Source organism: Solea solea, chromosome 11 (assembly GCF_958295425.1).
Source record: "Solea solea chromosome 11, fSolSol10.1, whole genome shotgun sequence".
NCBI classification, from domain to species: domain Eukaryota; kingdom Metazoa; phylum Chordata; class Actinopteri; order Pleuronectiformes; family Soleidae; genus Solea; species Solea solea.
In genome coordinates this window covers 20,924,206-20,947,032 of record NC_081144.1, presented here as the reverse complement: position 1 = coordinate 20,947,032, position 22,827 = coordinate 20,924,206, and the positions used below count along the sequence as shown (strand labels likewise).

Sequence of the window (22,827 nt, the reverse complement as noted above, 5' to 3'; positions counted from 1 at the left end):
GGTGAGAGGGAGTGGGCTGGGTGCGAGAAAAAGAGAGAGGGGGAGTTGGTAGGGGGTTCTGAGATGACTAGTTTGTCGAGTCTGGTTTATGTCTCCTCCGTCAGCTCTCTCCCTCCATCCCGCTGGGACAGGAAGAGATGAAAGTGTGTGGATGACTCAGTGGCTAGTGAGAGGAACGGTGAATCGAGCTCCTGCATGGATGACAAGGGGCAAGAACTGGAGCTGAACTGCCACCGGCATTCCTTTTGCCACCTTCCCTGTTTGTCAGAGAAACAACCTCAAGTGTTGGGAAGTGCCTGATAGGTGGTACTCTGGAATTCCCTTATCCAGTGTGGCGAAAGCAGGTTCAGACTCAGAGCAGAGAATAAAATAATAATTTTCTGTCAGTACCTGGTAAAGCAGGCAGAGAGTCAATTGGTAAAACAAACATGTGCGCGCACACACTTTGGGAATCCTGTAGTATGAGTGGGGTTTTATGCACATTTTTGATTTGAGCATGGGAAAAAAACCTGAATCAAAACAAAGAAATGCTGGAGGGAGGTAGAGAAGTTGGCATATCAATAAAAAGTAAATGCAAATGAGTGCAAGGCAAACGGATTCAGTAAATAAAGGATGACGTTTAGAAATCACAGGACTGAGAAAATGGTGGATATCCAGAGGAGGCAAGTGTGGACAGATGAGGAAACCACAGCGTTCCTCCTCACTTTTCTTTTCTTTTGCTTAATTTCTATGAAAATCCTGCTAAAATGTGCGATACATGAACAAGTACGTTTAGCAGCAGTGACAGTACACCCAGTAACTGCTCATATTCCATTATTTCTCTCGGACAGGAAGGTGATTTTACCATGACCTTGCCTGGTCAGTGAATGCGTCATTTTCTCCCTCTCTCCCCGTCATAATTGCGGCCGTGCTTACCAGCTCGCTCAACTGTCGGATTCTCCCGTAATCTGGATCCCATCCAGCATGGTGTCCTCATATTCTAAAGTTGCTGAGTGTATTCTAATGTGGATCTGTCACTTTTTGTTTAGGGCCCTGACTCCGTTGTCCTGATTCTGCACTACCATCTTATTTCCCCTGCTGGTCGTCAGTTATTGGGTTCTTCATAACGATTGAAGGAGTAAGATCCAAGCCATACCGCTCTCCTCCTTTGAGACAAGCTCCATACACTCGTCTCCTCTCCCTATCTCCCTACTTGCCTCCCGTTACTGCATTATCTTTATATTCTCAGCCTCTGCTCTCCTCTCTGGAGAATCACAAGGGTCTCTTTGCAGTTTAATCTCCAGCTGAGAGTATACGTGGTGTTTGGCCCACGATGGTGTGACGTTGTCACTTCTTCTGTGTCGGGGGCATCTTTGGAGGACGGACAAGTGTTTGTGTTGGGACTGGTCGGGTTGATTGAATTGCCAGACAAGCCTCTAGGCAGAAAAAAGACAGAGACACAGAGAGAGAGTGATTTTCCACAACAAGTATGGTAATCAGATGCCCGGAGATTGTCAGAACACAAAGCCAAACAGAGGGGCTGCGGGCGATGAGAGGTGGTCTCTGCTGTCAGTGTCATGGCTTCATCTAAGCACTGCTACACTTTACCTTCTGTGAAAAAAATACTACAGCACAGCAGGGAGTCCTAACAATGTGCAAGAGGCAGATGAAAGGAGCATAAGAGTGGGGAAGAAACTTGTATGGAAACTCTCTGAGTCTGTCTCTCTACAAAGATGACAATCTCCCCATGCAGCAAAAAAAAGAAATAAGAGCTAGTGTCTAAAATTGCTCTGCAGGTGGAGGAGAGTAGAAAATGAAGAGGGAAGAAATCACACTTAAAAAAGCACTTAGGATAATAAAGAGAGGTCAATCACATTCAGAACAGAGACAAGGTGTCTGTGATATCCAGGTCGGATTCTCTCTGGAGGTCTGAATCTCTTCTCATAATGGACTTTTTAATTTGACTGATGGGCTCCCCGTCAAATCCTTGTGCTCCCATGGGGCAGCCGTGGTGTATTTTACGGTCAGAGATGTGAGACGGATGAAAGGACTTCATCAGGCTTCATAACATTTGTTCTAGGAAGGATGAAGACATTCGTCATTTTGTAAAGTCAATGAAATGGGTTATCTGTTGTTGTTGTTGTTGTTGTTGTTTGAAGTTATTTAAATAATTGCTAACACACATCACTGGATTCATTGCTTTTTTTTCATTAGCCCACTGAAACTGTTAAGTATTGAATCAGATGTTGGGCTCAGCCTCTGATCTCCGATGAAGGACAATCTTAACGCTTCTTCAGCATACCAAGACCTTTTGGACAATGCTATGCTTCCAACTTTGTGGCAACAGTTTGAGGAAGGCTTATCTATTCCAACATGACGTGTCCCAGTGACTATACAGACATGTTTTGACGAGTTTGGTGTGGAAGAACTTGACTGGCCTGCACAGAGCCCCTGACCTCAACCCCATCAAGCATCTTGGGGACGAACTGGAACAGAGATTGGGAGCCAGGCCTTCTAGTCCAACATCAGTACCTGACCTCATAAATGCTCTACAGAATGTACCAAAAATTGTATCAAACTCACAAGAAATAAAGATATTTTCTTTATTTTCTTGCGATTTCCATGTCTTTTCCCAAGCCGTGGTGTGTGTGTGTGTGTGTGTGTGTGCTGAGCCTCCTTTACTTAAAGCCTCAGTCTGGTTATTTGCAAGTGTTGGTTCAATGGTGTGGAATGAATCTCTTACCAGCCGGTCTCTCTTCCTTTGTCACTTTCTTTTATCAACATACAGCACTACTTCCTGCAGTACAGTTTGTGCATCAGTCGGTGTACGTTGCACATTTTGCTCCACCACCACTGTAGGAATTCAATGTCAATGGCTTCATCAACATCACTGTGGTAAAACGGAACAGAGGGAGTACATGGAGTACGGCAATATGTCTCATGGGTGCTGCGTTTGATCATTTAAGGTCTAAAAAGACCTAAAACTTTTTCAAATCTGCAACTTAGAGTGTATACAGGGACAGGGAGAGGGGGAATAAAAACATCAGACGAGCCAGCTTTAGCAAAAAAAACATGTTTAATCTCTCCTTGATGCGTGTCTATTTACACGTAATAAATCTGCAAAATAGGAAAGAGCAGAATATTTACACGGGCGTGAAACAGCCAAAACCTGTCACAGCAGCTTCAAGTCTGAAACTCTTAAAAAGGTATCAGAATTCATAAAGTATTAAAACTCTTTTAAGTTTTTTTTTTTTGTTTATTTTTTTTTACCTTTCTACTTCTCTCTCTCTCCCCTTAATCTGTGTCAAGATATTTTCTTTCCTGTACTCCTCTGAAATGTACTTTAATCAAAGCGAACCCAGCAGGTGTGGATGTTGGGGATGGAAGTGAAAAGATGAGAAACATTTGAGCAGTTGAAGGGAGACATGAAGCCGGAAATGGTGGATGAAATGGGGGGGACGTATTACGGTTTGTGCGGTGTCATGTTGGAGGGTGCAGCCCATGTGGGAAACAGAACATTCCTGTTACACTTCGGAATAGATTCAAATCAAAATAAGAGAGAACCAGGCTAGCAGCTCCACGTTAAGTCTAAAACCTAGCTAACTCTCTCCCAGCTTCAAACTTAATGTTATTTAAAGTTAAATTATTGAGAAATAATTTTACACACTTAATGTGTTATGCTGTGTGTGAACGCAGCATTAGAACGTGTCATTATTTCTTTATAAACAGAGCCAGGAAGGCTCTTACATATTGTTTACTAAGCTAGGCTAAAACGTAGGCTAAAGCTAAGCTATTAACCTAAATTCACTCGCGTGAGGGAACGTTTCACAAAAGTCTGCTTTGTTCTTCCAGATAAATAAACTGTTGGCAAGATGTACATTAAAATATATTTCTATGACCAATTTGAACTCCTACTATGTGGAAAAATAAATATTTCATATGGGAAGGGGCTGACAAGGCACGGGGGACAGTTCTGCGTTGGTCAGTCTCTGAGAATGTGTCTCTCTCTCCCTCTCTTTCTTCATCACTGTCTTTTTTTCTGTGTGGAGAAAAGTGAATACCACAGATGCAACAGAATGAAAAATGAAGCGGTAACGTTGCCTTCAAAGCATTTCATCTGCTCTGCCCAAGTCTTTTTTTTTTCTTTTTATCTTCCCCCCCCCCCAACAACAGATGAAGCAGAAAACAAGAAGCAAAGCTAAGAAACAAAAGCACCAGAGACCAAGTGGGCCCTTCTCTCCCACCATCAACATTTCTTTCTCTTTTCACATTCTAGTCATCAACAATGGCTCAATATGCCTTTTTACTCTTCCCAGATCACTGAAATCATCTTCAGAAATCTTCACCAGACATCAAAGATCCACATCCTCAGACTTTCATCCAGTTAAATGGAACAAAATGTGTTAATGAGAGCCTGTACATGCGTTAAAATACATCAACGGAACCTTTATTTTCTTTTGTTCTGTTTTACGACAAAACTGAGTGTGGAAATCCTTGTTGTGGAAGTACTGAAAAGCAGATGAATGGATCAGAGTCAACCTCTCTTCTGATGTGCGTGAAGAAAGCTTTGGTCAGCCGCCCTGTATGTTTCTTTTTACCCTGTGTAGATCAGTGGTTCAAGTATGGAAGCACATACAGTGCGTTTCAGTCTGTCCAAAAACGCAATTACGTTGTCAGATGGAAACACCGTATCTTAGAATAAACGACAATAAAATGTACACTGCACTTTTAAAGGGTTTCATAAAACATCCTGATCCATCAAGATTGAGATACTGTTGTTGGTCTCGGACCTTTTTACTTGTCAGCAGCAATGTGTTTTTGCAGGTTTGGAAGTCATATTTGAAAAAAAACAAAACAAAAACACAAAGAGTTGCCATTCCTTCAAACGGTTATGGATGAAGATGGAGTGGAATTTCCAATAAGAAAATAATAATGTTGCAATGGTAGGGAATATATATATATATATATATATATAATTTTTTAGGAAGCTAAGACATGTCATTTGATTCATTCTATTCTTACTAATCTTTTAAAACGCACGACAGCTAGACCATAATCGTCCTGCAGTAGCTAATATGATATGGTTTGTCGCTATGTGATTACTTCCTGTGACATGAAATGATAGCTCATGTCATTCTCATAACAACTTCATTTTCATTTTCCAGTCACTTCAAACACGAGGTTTGGACTGAAGGAAGTGCTGCTCAAAAGACACAAACCAAAGGGTCTGAAAAAACTGAAATATAAGGCTTATTTTCTGTAAAACAGAGCTGTTTTGTTCTGCTTCTCCTTATAATCGACATTGATTAGTTCATAGATGGGATCTGTTCATTGGACATTGGTGTCTTTTCCAATTTGGTACATTTGGACTTTTCAGTTTGGATAGAAATAACAGAAATTTTAATTAAGTTCCCTCTCCTCCTGTCTCGTGTGCTACCATGGCTGATTTCTACTCTTATAAAAGTTTTTTTTTTTTTTATTCCTCTATTGTTAAATCGGTGTTGAGATTACCTCAATTTTCCGTAATTGGTTTGAAAGTCCAAAAACAGAACGTCACCATTCCATTCACACCCGTATCGGTTTGAAAGTCTGCTGTTGCGGCACGTCAACGTTCGGTCTCATAAAAGAACATGACGTGAACTGATAAAAGTCTTTTTCGATGACCTATTAATCTAAGTAAGCATGTACGTGTTCAGCATCATACCATCAAATGTTTCTTTGAGGTGTAGGCACAGCTCAAGGCAGATGATTTGCTCCAAATTGCTTAGAAATGATGACGAGGCGCTTTCTCTGCTGCGCTGGATTGTACTAAAGAGCAGCACTCACTGCAGTCACAATGCTCCATCACCACCATCAAAGAAGGAAGTTTGTAGTAACTTAGTGTAGAAGGTGGGAGGTCATTTAAAGGTTAAATGGTTTGCAAGGTCTCTGCAGGTCATGTGCTAATCAAACTAATCTCTAAACTAGTCTCTCTACTTGACCACACGGGTGAGCTAATCTGAGGGAAGCACTGTTGATGAGGAAGAATGAAGAATGTCGTAGCTGTTTCCTTAAAAGCAGTAATGTTGTCAAATTTGACCCACTTCCTTATCACCTTATTTCTCTGTAAATAAATAAAAGCAGAGGAGATTTGTTCGAAATTCACCGATGTGGCGGTTACTCTGCTTCTCAATAGATGGACGACAACATACTGTATAGTAAACATTACCCTGGATTGTTTACCATCTATCAGGACCGTCTTTATTAGTCTTTTAACCCTTTTTACAGTCACCGGAGAAAGGAATGTCTTGTTAATGAACGCACGTTGTTTTTTTTGTTTTCGCGTCGCTGCAAGTTTATGTGGAGCAGCTTAACGTACTTAACTATTTTTTTTATACCCCTGTAAAACCACACAAAGAAGAAAAAAAAAGGCCTTCACCTGGTACAAAAACACTCACGTGAATCAAGCTTCATTTCATTATCGCTTCGTAAAGCACATTCACATTTCATAAGTGGAGCCTTGAGCTTTTACCGTATTCACTGCAGACAAAAAGAAACAAAAAAAATCACTGTTTTTTTTTTGTTTCACACAAAAACTAGCCTTCATTTCGGATGGCACGTGTTTGAAACAGGAGGGAAGTGTCTGTAAAACGAGCTTGAGCAGGTTCAGTGTATAGGTGACTGTCTCACGCCTCTAGAGAGCAATGAGGCTGGCCCTCCACAGAAATGATTTCTCTGTTTCACCTAAAAACTGCTGTATTTGGTTTCTTTTAAACAAACGGCTCACCGGCCATTTCATAACATCACTTGTCCTTTTTACTACCTTTAGAGCCACAGATGTAGCACAAAACTGCCCCAAGACTTCATGAAATATAGAAAGTGTTCATCATATTTACTATATATATATATATATATACATATATATATATACCTGTTGTTTTTTTTCGCCGGTTATCTCTTTTTTTAAACTCTCACTTTCAGTCAGTAAGCATGACAACATTTTCATAATAGCACATTTTTATCTAACGAAAAGAAGTCTCTTTGCACTAAACGACATTCAACGGAAAACATGGCACAGGACGACTTTTTCCTCGTGTTTCTCGGAATTTTTCATCTCGGAAATATCAAATCCTATTCTCAAACTTATCTTTTGTACATTAAAATGGAAAAAAAAAAACAAAAAAAAATTCTCAATTGTTTGAAAAAGAAAAAGAAGTTTGTATTTATAGATCTATATATATTCATATATCCTCTTCTCTCTTTTGATTTAACTTTGTTGTGCAAATTCAGCAGTAACACAAGTGGCACAGCACTGGGGAGAGTAGGCAGTTGAAGGGGCAACAGAATTAAATGCAATAATAAAAAAAAATCAAATGCTGTGTAGTAAGAGTGGAGACGTCCTTTGTTAAAGGTGGGAGGAGTCGGGGGGAGAGTTTCCCTGCAAAGTCCCTCCTCCCGGTTGCTCTGCTGTGGCAGCAGTCTTGGCAGTTTTGCCGAGCATCCACCCTGCTGAAGTGCCTTTGAGCAACGCAATGAATCTCTCCCAGCTCCATGGCTGCTGCTCTGTAAGTGTCCCTGACCGCTCACCTCTCTCTGCAGGACAGCGACAGAAGAGAACAAAAAAAAAAAAGGGATCAAGTATCAAGATAATCTATCCTGGATTTTGAGCTGAGCCTTGGCTGTGGAAAGCTCCCAGCTGGTGACCTGACCAGCGAGAAGAGTTTTGGTCACCACTGTGCATGTACCACTCCTGATTGTGGCCTAAGTACCCAGCTGCTGCTCCCTTACGGACTCTAGATGTGATGAGGGCCTTGATGAAAACAACCCCTCTCCTGAGCTGAGGACTATATCTGCTGAGGCTGATGGTGCATTTGATTTTGGTTGTTCATGACAGGGTTGGTGGCTCAGAAGAATAAGAAAAAAAACGACAAAAACAAAAGGTCAACCCAGCCGGCGGGGCCTCAGTTCCAAACTCTGCTGTCTCTCCAGTGTGCTGCTGCTGCTGGGTGCCTGTGTCCTGGCAGTCTTTTTCTGCTGCTGTCGGTAGTTGTTTGGGAGGGCGACAGACTTCAAACATCGAGGGTTAAAATGTCACGGGCGTCAGAAGGTTGTCAGGGAAGGCGTGTCGGTTGGCCGGGTTCTCCGCCGGCCAAGGCGCGGGGATTGGCCGGTCCTCAGCTAGCCAGAGCCATGGTGTCGATCACCTGCTCCAGCTTTCCCCGTAGCCGCTGTCTGCGCGACTGTTCGTCCTTCTGTAACGCCGAAAGGATCTGGAAAAACAAATATGGAGAAAGATGTTGTTAATCTTAGACTCCCTGCTCGTGACCAGGGAGACGCTTGGTGGGAAAGTAGAGTGAGTAGGATGTGAGTATTTTGCAGAAGTGAGGAAGCAGCGGGTACAGTATGTGCAAAAAGACTACATTTACGTGTGCATTTGTCTTCTCTTAGCACGTATGTGTGATAGTATGTGTGTGTGTGTGTGTGTGTGTGTGTGTGTGAGAGAGGTCAGGGCACATGCTCGAGGCAGCAGCGGTTGAGCAGCTGCCTATATGTGGATAATAGGCTGTAATGAAGGGAAGCATTTTGGCTTGAATGAAGACACCTGCAAGCAGCCCGGGTAACGACTGTAATACTGCTGCTGTGATGGAGGGAGGGAGGGAGGGAGGGGAGAGGCTGGCACATCTCATCGTTTGCCACAAAAATGCACGATAAAGTTGGGGAGAGCAGCAGTTGAAAAGGACACGTGGCTGTCCATCAGAAGCTGGAGGAGGAGGAGGAGGGTGAACCGACGTGACTCATGGGAGGAGAAAATAAAGAGATGGAGAGGATGAAGGATAATGAGGCGGGGAAAGAGAGAGAAGAAGCGATATGGCGATGGAGGAAAGATTAAATGGCTGTGGGGGGAGAGGAGTGGGTTGTTTCTTTCAGTCGTTTCAGTCTTAATGGGTTAGATGAGGGTGGACGGCACAGATTTAAGGCTAAATTATCAGCCCTCTTAAAATAGGACATTTAGCGCATGCACACACACACATTCTTGTACAGCATCCTTAGTGAGGACAATAGACAGAATGGATCCACTGGTCTTAAACTTAATCATCATAGTAAATCCCTAACCCTAAAACCGAGTCTTAGCCCTTTAACTCTGTAAAACCTAAGCTTCAAAATGTCTGTCTGCGTCTGGACTTTTCTGCCTATTTTAACCATAAAAGGACCAGAAAATGTCCTGTAATTAAGTGTTTTGCCCATTTTTCCAGAATAACTTTCGATATCTGGCAGTTATTTACAATTTACTGCATGTTAAAATAGTGTATTAACCAACCAACCGTTGGAATTTTTCGCGCGCTTACGGTAATGCAAAGTGCGCTTGTGCAAACGTGTCGTCTGCTATACGCTCTGTGTTTAAGGGTTCAGTTTGTAGGGACGAGCCAAAATGTCCCCACAAAGACACACATGCATGCACGTTCAGCGGTAACAAATAACACACACCATGCAATTTGTAAGTCTACACAAATGACTCAGGTGAGTCTTAATGTACAGCTCAACAACAACAACAAAAAAAGAACATTTTGTACATTTGAAATATTTGCTTTCTTCCCCAGAGTTAAATGAGAAACCACACGTGTGTGTGTGTGTGTGTGCGTGCGTGCGCACTACAATATGATGCCATTGCCAGCAGCAGCAGTGGGTGTTTTTAGCTCAAACACTGAAAACAGTGGGGAATGCCTGAAGTATAAGTATAAGCATTTCTAAATCTCACTAATTAACATGTCATATGTATGTTTCTGTAATCCCTACAAACCCCTCATATTTGGGGGTACATGCAGAGGAGAGAGGCATTGATCTTCTCGTTTAATAACTCAAACCCTTTATCGGATGAACCGCACACTCCTAATCTGTGCAGAAATGTCGAGTTTTAATCAGCTGGCCGAAGCTGTGAGACACTGTACATGTAGGACTTTGGGGGGGGGGGGGGGGGGGGGGGGGGAGAAAAGGAAAATCACATAAATTCAATGAGGCTCCATTAGGTCCTTAATGTGCTGAGCTCATGCCTTAATGTGTATCCTAATGGTGATAATACCTTCCAGCCTGTACCAATGTGGACTGGTTATCACTGTAATTGAATTAAAATGACCTCACGGTATTAGTCAAAGGCAAAGTAGTGAGGAGGGGGAGCGGTGGTGGTGTTGGTGGTGGTGGTGGTGGAGAAGGTAGTGGATGTTGTTAGGTTGAGGGAAACCCACCTCGTCTTTGTATTTGATGATGTAGGAGTAGATCTCGTGCAGCGCCGACATGCTGTTGAACTGACTGAGGTGCAGGCGGGACTGCTCTGCTAGGTAGGCACTCATGTCCTGATCACTGATGGCCGGCATACGGGAGATATCGGAGTAATACCTGGAAGAGACACATTTTCTCATTTATTTATTTATTTATTTCTCTGTTTTTGATATAAATAGCATCACAAATGTGTTTTTATTGTGAAGTATACATCGTTCCATATCAAAACAAGCACTTTTACCTTGAACTTTTGTGAAATGTCATCATGAATATCTTAACATAATAATCATAATCTTAACTGCAGTATCAAGATGGAATATTGTGTTATTTTTATTGTGTACACTTTTTTGTAATGTACTCTATGTTACATTTAAACCACTGTCAAAAGAGTTCACACAATCCATGATTTTCTTTGTATTTCCCAGTACAGCGGTGTTTGGATGTCTTGTGTCACTTTGCAGCAGGACACAGGAAGTGATTTATTTTAAGTCGGTTTAGTAAAGTGAGACAGCCGCAAACAGGTTGGCTGAAAATTACAGTCATTCTGCAGTTTTATGAGATAAATGTTTCTTTGACCAATCATAAGGCAGTTCAGTGAGAGAGAGAGAGAGAGAGAGAGGGAGAGAGAGAAACACTGTGGTTGATCAATACACTTTATTAATCCGCCTATTATTACAAATTATAATCTCAGAACCTTCATAAATGTTGCTTAATGTCATTAAAGACCATTAGTGTTGTTCTGGTTACTGTAGTTAAGTTTTTTTTTATTATTTCTCAGAATTTCGTTAGATGGAGGAAAAAGAAAATTATGTATACACACATATATATATATATATATATATATATCAAGTCTGCCTGATTTCTAACACATGTCAGCAATAGTGGAGCGTTTCAAAGAGGGAGATATTGCTTCACATCATGCTGCATATGAAACGTGAGAGACGTAAAAAAAATAAACTATTTCCTCAGCCTTCTTTCCTCCCGCAGCGTTACATTTACAAGTGTGGAAAGTGATATGGTTCAAAAAACTGAAGATAGGAGGGGCAAGAGGGGGTCAGAAAGGCTTAGTATTTCTTTCTTCCCTAAATGAAAGACAGACTAAAATTTGCAGGCATCAAAGAGAGAGTCCTCTCTCCTCAAAGCTGTCATAATGAAAACAAACGCGGAGAATAAACTTCATCCATTCACGGCAGTTGACGCCTGGACCACAGCGGCAGTCCTGACACCGGGTAAACAAAAGGAAATGAATGGATGGATTATTTATTGATTCACTAATTTCCTTTCAGTGAAACCTTTCGTTAGATGATGGTCACAGTGTCACAGTCCCCTCTGGATCTCCGTCATCCACGTCTTTTTGTGTGTGTGTGTGTGTGTGTAATTATTGGAGGCAGCGTGAGTTTTCCAGATGGCCTCCTGTAATATTTTTTTTTTACAGAGCGCTGCTGCTGCTGCACTTTGTCTGTAGATTTTTCATCTGTCGTGGCAGGGACGTTTGGACTGGCTTCAGACAGATGCTCCAGCACAAAGAAAATACATTTAGCCCATGTTTAAAGCAGCAGCACAAGCCTGGTTCTGACAAGAGTGAAGTTTTCGTGACTCACTTCCTGTCGTTTTTAACTACAAACTCACTGGATTCACGCTCGGCATAACGTCTGGCAAGAAAATGACTTTCAAATATACGGAAATTGTGAATCTTGCAAAGGAAGGATGATACTCTCACCTAAACGAAATAGAAAACAAATCAATTTGCCTCTGAACTGTGTCCTACAGTGAGGTTCACGAAGAGGAAGCATTGACAGTGTTTCCCATTAGTTGTTGCCAGATGAAGGACTTTCGTCTAGCTGCGTTTTCATTATTCTCTTGTTTACCATATTATTTTGAGGTGATGGGCACAGTTGGAGGTAAAAAGAAAATCAAAAACACTACTGAGAGAACTTCCTTTACACACATAAAAATAATAATAAAAGATTAACCCCCCCCTCCCCTTCCCTTCCTACACTTACACTTTCCCTACCAGCCCGAATGTTGACTGTTGGAACAACAGCCTTCACATTATCGACTGAGTGGTGTTGTTGTTGTTGACTGCAGCAGCAGAGGAGCAAAAACACCAGTAAAAGCGAGGCATGCAGGGAATAGCACAGCATATTAAGATTATATCCCAATATTGAGCTGCACCTGAACCTGTTGGCAGGATCCGTATCTGAACTATCTGGAGGTTTACTGCAGCAGGGCAGGCTGAGGTTGCGTTTGGGGTTAGGAGGCACCAAGAGAGACGAGCTTTAACTGCACCCAATTAACCTTCACCTATGAATCTGTATCTCACGCCGCCTCCAGATGCTCTCAGTGAGACTTAGGACTTACTGTAGCACATTCAAGGATGCGGCTGTCAAAGTGCACGAGTGCCACGGCAGCAGGAGGGAAAAAGAGGAATGCACTTTGGACACTTTTTCAGCTAACACTTGTTTCACTCGTAATTATTCCCATTGGCAGTTGGCGTTTTCTGCCCCGTAAGCGTGATATCTTGGCAAGCGGAGTATCATTACATGATGTGGGAGAAACGGCGAGTGGAAAATGTGAAAAGAGTCTGGGGAGTATCAGTCCAGAAAAGCTATTTAGAGACTATGGGACTTATCTCAGGGAGCAGAAGCGATGACTGCGGAAAGAGTTGCAACACTCGGGCACTGCATAAAAGATGCAACATGAGGCGGCGAATCCTTTATTCACCTGTTTGTTTTCCTTCCCTGAACCTCATGTAACAAAAAGAATAAAAAATTAAAAAATCACAGTATATTTGTCTTAGACCTGAATTTATAAGGTCAAGTTTAACATGAGCTGACATTAGCGATGATTTCACACACCGTGCATGTACGACACCAATCAGACGCAACATTAACACCGGTAACTGGTTTTAATGTTGCGTCTGATTGGTGTACATTTTATTTTTAGACGCCTGGGGCAAGGTTACCGTAATCACGGAACAGGATTGCTTTACACTAATTTAATCTAACTGCATCTTCAGTGACATTCTTCAAGTGTTGCTACCAGATGCATTTCAGCTCGTTATGTTCCATGTTCCACTTGTTTTGATTAACTTAAGACATGTTGAGTCTCAACTTAAGAATGTGTGTGTGCTTGCATTAACTCAGCGGGTTCGGCTGATAAAACTCTGACTTACCTCTCCACCCAGTTCTTGTAGTTGGGGATGTCTTTAGCATAGAGAAGCTTATTCGAAGGCGAGTCTTTTCCCAGTTTGTGTTCTGACGTCGAACAGGAGTCCATGAAGGTCTGGGCCACCACGGACAGACACGCGTCTGTGATGCTGTTCTTGTGGATGTCGAATACAAACTGGGGGTTCTTGATCACGTTCACCCAGAACCGCAGAGGAAGACTGGACACGGGAAAAGAAAAACACATTTTTATTAAAAGCCATATTAATCCTCTCCTTCATTTTTATTGGTACTGGTGCTTTTTTTTAACAAACTCCTATCAATTCCTTTGATGACTTACCAGACAGTAGCAGATGGGATGTATAACACTAGCATTATCACCACATCCTGTGACATAACTTACTTGTTTACAAGGCCGTTTAAATGCACCTTGACCGCATATTTACCACTGTAAACGTTCATTCCTGAGCCCCCAAAGAAACAAAGTTATTTCAAGGTGCACTATCCACGATCCAAAGTCATTTAGCTGACGCTTTTGACCGGATATGTTTATTACAGAAGTGGATGTCAATTTCTAAACGATCACAATATGTGCCGAGAATAAGAATAAGAGAGAAAATAATGAACAACTGTCCATCAGACTTGTCTAAAGCCCAGCGTGTTGTTGTGAAATTGCTTGTTTTGTCTGACCCACAATCCATCAGTTATGTGAAAAACTCTTAAGTGATATTAAATCAATTCATGAAAGAATCAACAAATCATCACGTCTTTCTAGGTATAAAGAGATGAATTTACCAGTTGCTCTTCCAAGTGTGTCGCACGTCGTAGTCGTTGATCGAGTGTTTGTCGGCCTGTTCGTCCAGGAAGTCGAACATGTACTTAATGGCCAGTGGCAGCGCGCTGCCTCTGTGGGCCGTGCTGAAGATGGTCTCGAAAAGGTCGTCCACAAACTTCTGTAACGTACCCTGAGTGGCAAACGAAGAGGAAATGGTTAGTGATCACTGCAGGTTCACAACAGTGATGGAACTGCACACGTCATGTTGTTTGTGGAGCTCGAAACTCAACTCTTTCAACTGATTACACACAGCAAATGTATTCTATAGGCAGTTTCTTTATGATTTCTTTTTGAATACAGACTGTAATAATGTCTTACTATGAGAATTTCCATGCTGTTATTTACAATGAATTCACCTACCGCCAACCTCAAAAAACACACCAATATTAGTCTGATAAGTGAAAGTGTGAAATGTAGGGTCTTGGATTCAATCCAGTGATTTTTACCGGTATCGTATCCCCTCGTCCCTGTCCAATACTACATTTGCTTTGCTTTTAAATTTTTAAGGAGGGGTAGATCTTGTGAACTCGTACACAGACGGTAGAGAATGATAAATAGCAGTTTCATAGCGCCGTGTGACAGGCTGTAGTGGGCCATTTCCAGCTGCTTGTATCCACAGCCCCTGAATGGGCCATATGTGCGTGTACTATTTTCAGTATGAATGGCCCCAATGTGAAGGAGAGTGATAACTTCAGCTCTGTGACTGCCAGGGTCTGGAAACACAAGCAGGAAGCTCCGCTCTCTGGTTGGGATGCTGTACCCGGGTGACAATGCTTCACCATAAATGTGAAGAGAATTTCCCTAACAGCACATTTTGTTTCGCTGACTTCTCCATCTGGCAGCATCTATTACTGCGGAAATGTTTGGGAATTGTGTTTAGTTGTGAAATGGAACAGCAATAAATAAATTCGGTCCCAGTGACGGATCAAAGCCCTGAGATCTGCATGGATGAGACGTCTAGGCAGGCGGGGGGGGGGGGGGACGGGGCAGGACATAGACAGCCATGGACAGACAAGGACAAGATGAGCTACTCAATTGCATTTGCCTCTCAGTTTTATTTCACCATGCATGGCCAAATCTTCAATCCCTCAACAAATTACCCCTCTCCTGACACCGCCTGTATCTGCCTCCCTGCTCTCGACACCACAAACCCCACCTTCTATTAATCTGTTTTCTCTTTCTGATTACGAGTGTAAATTGAATCGCCGACTCGCTTGTAACTGCTCCGTTTTCCTCTGTCCCCCTAAAATTAGGGAGACAATTAACTGAGAGACACGCAGGGAAAGACAGCTGAATTGTCTCAGTTTTTCAGATGATGGATACACAGTATTATATTTGCTGGTGTGTGTGTTGTTCAGGCTAGAATTAGATTAAGGTTATGTGAGGGCATCTATCTATCTATCTATCTATCTATCTATCTATCTATCTATCTATCTCCCTCCATCCACATACATACAGAATGTACTGTATATAAACAAGCAAACAGTTTGATTTACAAATTGAGGAGAAGATAGTGATCAAAACAAGGTACAGAAAAATAAGATGTAATAATATGAAGAAGGTACTCAAGGTCTAATTTTTCTTTCTCTCTCTCTCTCTCTCTCGAAACAAAACTACTTCACGTTTAAGAGCAGTCACTCAGCTGAAATCAGACCAAATTGCCATCGTTTCGACCTCCAATTTGGATGATTTTTAAAATGTCTATACTTGAAGCTTCTAATATCACCCAGACACTTTTCATGTGGCCTCACGAAGCTCTTGTTTGCTGTCTACTTCAGTGTGGCCACTGAGAGACAATGATTGGACAAAAGTATCTGACAAATTAAAATGTGGAAATGTCAAATGCAGAATACACTCAAGGATCTACATGTACGGTCGGATGGACCTTGAATGTGGAGGTAACAAAGGGTCCAAATTCATATTTGTTCATATTTCCTCCGTGTATCTGTGAACGGAGCAAGTCTGCTTTCCCGCAAACACTCTTAACTATTGACAAATAGGAAAAGGTTAATTCCACATCAGTGCAACAGGGATGTGCGATATTAAGACTTTCTGTCGATAGCGATACATATACAATTTTCCCTGCCCCAACTGCAGCGGTCAGTTAGTCTCTCCTGAAGTGAAACGAACATAATATTTTAATACTAACTAAACAGTTGGACAGAGTGCAAGGATAATATATTTTAAAGCCAATATCTGACGATACTGATATTGTGCTGATAGCATTGTGCATCCCTAACGTGTAATATTACGGAGTGGGAGGATGACACGTAGAAGGGACCTCATATAACGTATTTTCTTTTTATCATTTTGCTATTCCGTCACTCGGTGTGGACGGTTGAATGAATGAACAAAATTAAATAATGATTTCATAAAAGTCAGTAAGGTTTTTAATGACACAGGTGTATCAACTGTTACTTGGGACACCAACTCAACTTAATTCAAATAAGCTGTGGTTTTACCCGCGGCCTCTGACGTCGCCATGGAAGCTTTACCAAGCTATTTCTACGATACTGGATGATCTTCTGTAGGTTTATACTCAACAAATAAAAAGACATAAGGACGCTTTGGTGGATTCTTCAAATGTAGGGTTTCCTTATTCCTCAGAGAAGGAAGACGTTTTTATTGCATCTTGTTTAATGATCAAAACATTTCATTCAGGACGGACGGAATGACCGTAATGACGGACGTCTATTTACGCGTTTCACCATAATTAAGGTCCACATAGCATAAAACTTCACTAGTACGTAGTTCTTTCCATCCCTGTGTCTTACCTTCGTTGCGAGCAGCCTGGTCAGGTAGATCTCCGAGACCATCTTGCTGCCCCGGTCGCCCTCCCTCTGGTCAGAGTGGTCGTGGTTCTTCACCAGATGCCACAGCTTGGTGCCACTCTCCAGGTCAGGAGTGATCATCGGTGTTCGGGATCGCAGGCTGTCTGGACTGCTGGCCGTCCTCAGCATACTCTCTACATGCAAACACACGTGAGAGAATGATTACGTCAGGCTCCTGTAGAAACCAGGACAAAATATCTCGCTCGCCCCCACTGGTTTCTCTGTTATCTGTGTCAGTTTTTATTATTCATGGTGTGGGTGTCAAAGTTGATTAGAGTGAAGCAAAGAGATGCATATCTGTGAGTGTTCCATTTAGGACTAAAAGGGGGAAGAAGGGAGCAACGGGAGCAGGGAGGTGAGGTGCACAGGGGGAGATGACTATCTGCTGAGTGGCTCCTGCTCTTGGGATAAAGAGAGGATGCGGAATGGATGGAAGAGAGATAAAAGAGAGAGAGAGAGATGCTGATGCATGTTGCAGCTCTTTTATGTTTGGTGAAATGATGGAGAGGTGAGAAGAGGAGAGAGTGAATGTGGTGGGGTTTGCTAAATGGACAGAAAGACAAAACATCTGGGGAGAGGAGAGGACAAGGAGAACATAGAGTAGACACATGAATGAGGCTGAGTGGGATGGTGTGTAGTGTTGTTGCTCTTTTCAGCAGGGTGCTGAGTGGCTTTGATTCCAAACCTATCATTGCTTCTGGTGGTCTGACATTAAGGCTTGTTCATGAGCACGAGCCACTGTCACTCACACACACAAAGAGCGAAAATAAACACACAGCCAACAAACCATTCAAAGAAAAAATGTATTCAGTGTAAGGCGACGAGTTTTAGCCGCTTGAGAGTTATAATCAAGAGGTTTCAGAAACTGGATCGACCTTAAATACGATTCTTCTGTTCATATTCAAGTCAACAACTTCCCAAATTGAAAAATACCATTATATACTTCAATAATTACAATCTAAAAAAAAAACAGAATCACACAACGACTTAGCGTTTAGTTTTAATGCTAAAGAAACACGCAGTTCAAAACCCCATTTACAAAATGAATGGATAGATCAAATCTAATCATTTGTTTGGTTGTTATTGGCCTGATATCTGTGTATTATTGCAAAACAGCTATTTCTTTTCCACTGCTACGTATATTTCCATAAACTCTGTAATAAGGCTTGGCAGGGCAGTAGCAGACCCAAGTCTCAAAGATAGTGTGTTGCATAGCAACGGTATCACACTCCGTGCTGCGCGACTGCAAAGAGAAACTTTATTTCTTTATTTATTTTCATTTTTTTAAATGCTTTAAAATACTTCGCTTCATTAAAATGTGTCTCTGTAACAAATGACCAGACTTGTTCACCATTTTGGGGAGAATAGTTCACTCCAGGGCCATAATATATTGTGTTTATGTCACTGCCATAACAGTGGCCCTCATTAGTGATACAATCACAACATTTCACAGTCTTGCGTGACCTGTTGCTTAAGTACATCATACACTGGTACAGGTAGCTGTTTGTTTAAGGTAATTATAAGATATGCCACTTATTTCCACTGCCCCCAAGTGCTCAGAAAAGAAAACCATCAGCATAAGCACATTGGTTATTTTTTTTCTCGGCCGATCTTCAGAATAACCTCTCAAAACTTATCTACCATCTCTGTTGAGTCCAGTAGACATGGCGGATAGATTAGAAGCCGTTTTGCTGACAATTTCCACTTCTACATTTATCTCCATTGGTTTCACTCTCAGGTGATATCACCAGTATCTGAAAATCACTATTATTGCAAAGTCTCATGTTGCATTTCATCCAATGGACGAACGCACGTTCACATTTTATGTAAAGAAAAAGAAGAATTCGACTCTAAATGTCTCATTTTTCTTGTCATAAGTGGTTTCTAGTAAACCCAGGTTGAGACAACAGCAGCTCTGGAGGCAATTATAGCAGAAATAAACTGCATGCGTGAGGGTTATCACCTGCTTAGTATCAGACAAGTGTTTGGTTTTTTTTTCCTACACATTTATCTTCGACATAGTCTAATTTTCTGGTGAAGAATAGTAAATTGATGTAGGGGCCTCAGTCTATCTGTTTATCTGACTGCCAGCTATTCTCTTTCTCCCTCTCTGTGTATGTGTGTATGTGTGTGTGTGTGTGTGTGTGTGTGTCAGCTGGGGATCGAGGCATCCACTCTAATGCCTGTCATTTATGGACTGCTTGGAAATAGGTGTGGAATAGCCTTGGCCTGGGCTGATAGCAGCGGATAAAAAGAATTGCCATTCACTCAGAGGGAGGTGAAGAAGAAGAAAAAAGAAGAAGGAATGGAGCCCAATCATGGCCGTGAAAAACAAAAAAGAAAGAGCAAATGAAAGTGATAGAGGGTGCTGGAAGGAGGCGGGCGGTCAGAGAGATGGGAATCATTGACAGAATGATTTAAATAGGATCGGGTGAAGAGGAGAGGGGGGAGTTGTACCGTATCTACTGAGGCTCTTGGTGAAGGTGGACGAGTTGGAGATGTTGTAGGCAGAGTTCTGCTTTGGCACCAAGGCGATCACTGAGCCGTCTGTCACCTGCGCCGCAAAACACACACACACACACCACATCATTGCAATGTGGAAGCCACTCAGCTGTCAACTGTAGTTTGTTCCTGTCGTGAGTGCACGTCAGTGATACCTGATAGTGAGCCAGCGTGTTGAGTCTTTTCCAGTCATTGTCAATCTTGGTGGTGACGTCTTCATCTTGCAGGATGATTCTGGCCATCCGACCTTGACGCCATTCTTCAAAAACAAGGATTTGAAATTTAAAAACAAACAAACACTGAAGCATTTGTTGGACTTCATCATTAACCAAGTACCAATATTAAAGGAATACTTCACCCTATTCTAGTAATACAAAGCTAAATGCAAAATTGGTGAAGTATTCCTTTAACCTCTAAAAAAAACCCAAACTTCTGTATATACAATTGTTCACAACGTACAGACTTTTAGCCCATTAAGACCATGATCCGAGTACATACGATAACGTCTATGTAAAAGTGTGATCACATCAAATCCTCAAAAAACACCATGTTTTGCTCTTGCATACAGAAATGACGTCTGCGCGTGTTCCCATACAGCCTGTGGATGTGAGTACCGATCACATGAGGTCAGAGAAGATGCGATAAGAAGGGATCGGAAGACTCGTGATAATAATAATAATAATAATAATAATGAAAAGTTCTGTGCTCTGTTTGTAAAGTTATTTTGAGCAGTTGTAGTCTCACTTGTCAGCCCCCTAAAAACTTTACGGAGCACTTTTGAGGAGAGCTTCTCTTGACTCACTGTTTTGTTTTTAAAGCCTGCAATGTTAACTGCTTTTGCAGGTTACTGTTTTCTGTAAAAAGGTTGCACAAACCCACTATAAATACATATTGTAGAGTGGGTTTATAAAGCAAACCCCCCATTGTGGGACAATAAAGCTCTGAACTGAACTGGACTACTACTATAATAGTGTACAGAACAAATAAACAAGACATAAAAAAAAATAAACACATGACTTTCAGTTTGGTCGGCATGGTCCTCTTGTGATCTTATCAAGAGTTTGATACAAAGCAATCACCACGGCCACACAAACGTCTTACCCAGGTCCATGTCGGAAGCCTTTGACCGTTGTGAATATGGGCTGCCCTTATAAACGGCATCCAGCAGCTTCTCTTTGACCTGAGTGATGGTGTCACAGTTCAGACACTTCACCGTCACCTCGGAGGTGTGGTCATTTTCTGGGTTTACACAGTGCAACGTCTGGCGGAGAGAAAAAACAAAAACAAAGCAAAAGAATGAGGTTTGAGTAGAGACTGAGTTCTGCCATGAATGAATGATCCTGAGAGCATATTCAACACCTAGTTTGTTTGCAGCAGCTATTTTATAACCTGGATGTTTTCCTAGTCTATTTACACTGTTTGGGGAAATGATAACTCAGGGCTCACACTTGGGTGCTGACCAAAAACAACTCCAGGTTTGACTGTATGTGTCCAATCCAAGCTTGAAGTGCTTTGTTTGGACAAACAGTGTGATTAACAGTGAGCAGTAGTTGGCCTGGTTCACGGCCAGATCACATCCTCACTTCAAACATTACCGGCGCCGAAGCTTCATGTTTATCCAGGACAAAATCCTTCACCTGAGGTGAGTCGGCAGATCGATTGAGGGAGAGGATTCTACCACATTTCTACTGCGGAACTGCTTTAAATTTGTTTTTGTTTTTTTTAAGATTATCATCACAGTCAAGTGTGACGCAAAACTCAACTGCTCACGCAGTGATTCAGAGCAAAGCAGACAGACACGAGCCTTCAAGATGCTGCAAGTTTACTGACCAGGGTTTTGTAGTCAATCTGTTGCCTGATGAGCTTGTCCTCACTGAGGGAGTAGCGGGCTTCTCCTGTGATGGCATCGATGGGTCCCTTCTCCATCTGCTGCTTGATGGCACAGTACAGCATGAACAGAGGCTCCCCGGCGCACTCCTTTTTCGAGAGAAGGCAGAGAGAGAGAGAGAGAGACGAGTTAGCAGCAGATCAACCAAATAGTGGGGTCTCTTTCTGCGATGTCTTTCATTTAAGTCGTTGCTCGAGGACAAAAAAAAAGTGTCCGACAGTTCACAACTCACAGGAAAGATGAGAGAACCAACTGACTGCTGTGGCCCTCCGGTTGTGTAAAATATAAAAAATGTGTTAAAACAAAGTATTTATATGATAAAATGTGATTCCATTAGAAGACAGTTTATGAAAACGTTTGCAAAAGACTATGGGGATGATAGCGAGTCACTGTCAGAAGTACACATTTCTAGACTAGACGGAAATCAGTGTCAATAATCCAGCAAGAGAAGGCTATATTTTAATATTAATATTAAAGCTGCAGAATCAGAAGAGGAAAAAGTTCATTGTGAAGTATTAATTGCCACCTTTTGAAAATAGTTCAATGATTAAATGGGACAAATGGAAGTTTGGCTGGGTGGGAGTTTGTTGCATTGCTGTTGTATTCTGTGTGTTTTTGTTCTGCTTACTTCTTGTGCCAGAGCGGTGGCAAACCAACTTTCTGCATCTTTTTAATTTGCATTTTTCTTTCTTTCCTCCTCTTACGCCCGCTTTCCCCAGGTGTAAAAGTTTCTAAATCAAATCTCTCACTTAAATTTCAATTTCCTCTCCCCTGCTCTCTATTCATTTCCAATCCTTCCACCCAAACGTTTTGCCTCTGAGCAGGAAATCACCCTGCCAAAGTCTGAACCTCAATTTGACTGTTTGATGCCTTCAGAATTTACACCATATCTTTGGTAAACTTCATTGTCTACTTGTGAAATTTCCCCAAACACTTCAAACGAGTCTTTCATTTATCGTAATGTGCGTCATAAAACGTCATAAAAATAAAACCTTTTCCTGCAGCCATATGTAGGTTTAAACCATTTTTTCTTGACATCTGCAGAGTTGTGACTTAATAATAATGTGCATTCCAGGTCAAAGAGGACACAGGTTTATACTCCATTAAAACATTAAAACCATCGTCTAATGGAGGCTAATGAGTGAAATGAGCACATTAAAATTAAAGCCTTTCATGTGTGCTGTAATATGCTCAAAATCCTTCCCCACCTCTTTATTTGCATTTCCCATCTCTTCTAAGGGAAGGATTATTAAAAGCGTACCATCCGCTGACTCCTTACACAAGCTGGAATTCAATAAGATGCAGATGAGACAAAATCTAGATGTTAAGGAATACTTCACCGATTTCTATTACTAGAATAGTAGTATTTTT

At 41.8% G+C, this 22,827-nt stretch overlaps 1 protein-coding gene across 3 annotated transcripts in view; it reads right to left on the bottom strand.

Moving 5' to 3' along the window:
• Window positions 1–3,036: 3,036 nt before the first annotated feature.
• Window positions 3,037–22,827, bottom strand: part of LOC131468457 (plexin-A1-like) — a 248,997-nt gene continuing 229,206 nt past the window's right edge. For all 3 annotated transcript variants that reach the window (XM_058642727.1, XM_058642730.1, XM_058642728.1), the window contains exons 25-33: window positions 21,399–21,545; window positions 20,670–20,829; window positions 19,724–19,827; window positions 19,524–19,620; window positions 17,010–17,200; window positions 14,196–14,365; window positions 13,409–13,621; window positions 10,200–10,350; window positions 3,037–8,228 (exon numbers count right to left, since the gene is read on the bottom strand). In XM_058642727.1, the coding sequence (XP_058498710.1) occupies window positions 8,133–8,228; window positions 10,200–10,350; window positions 13,409–13,621; window positions 14,196–14,365; window positions 17,010–17,200; window positions 19,524–19,620; window positions 19,724–19,827; window positions 20,670–20,829; window positions 21,399–21,545 (1,329 nt within the window). In that variant the 3' untranslated portion in view covers window positions 3,037–8,132. The remainder of the gene's footprint in view (window positions 8,229–10,199; window positions 10,351–13,408; window positions 13,622–14,195; window positions 14,366–17,009; window positions 17,201–19,523; window positions 19,621–19,723; window positions 19,828–20,669; window positions 20,830–21,398; window positions 21,546–22,827) is intronic.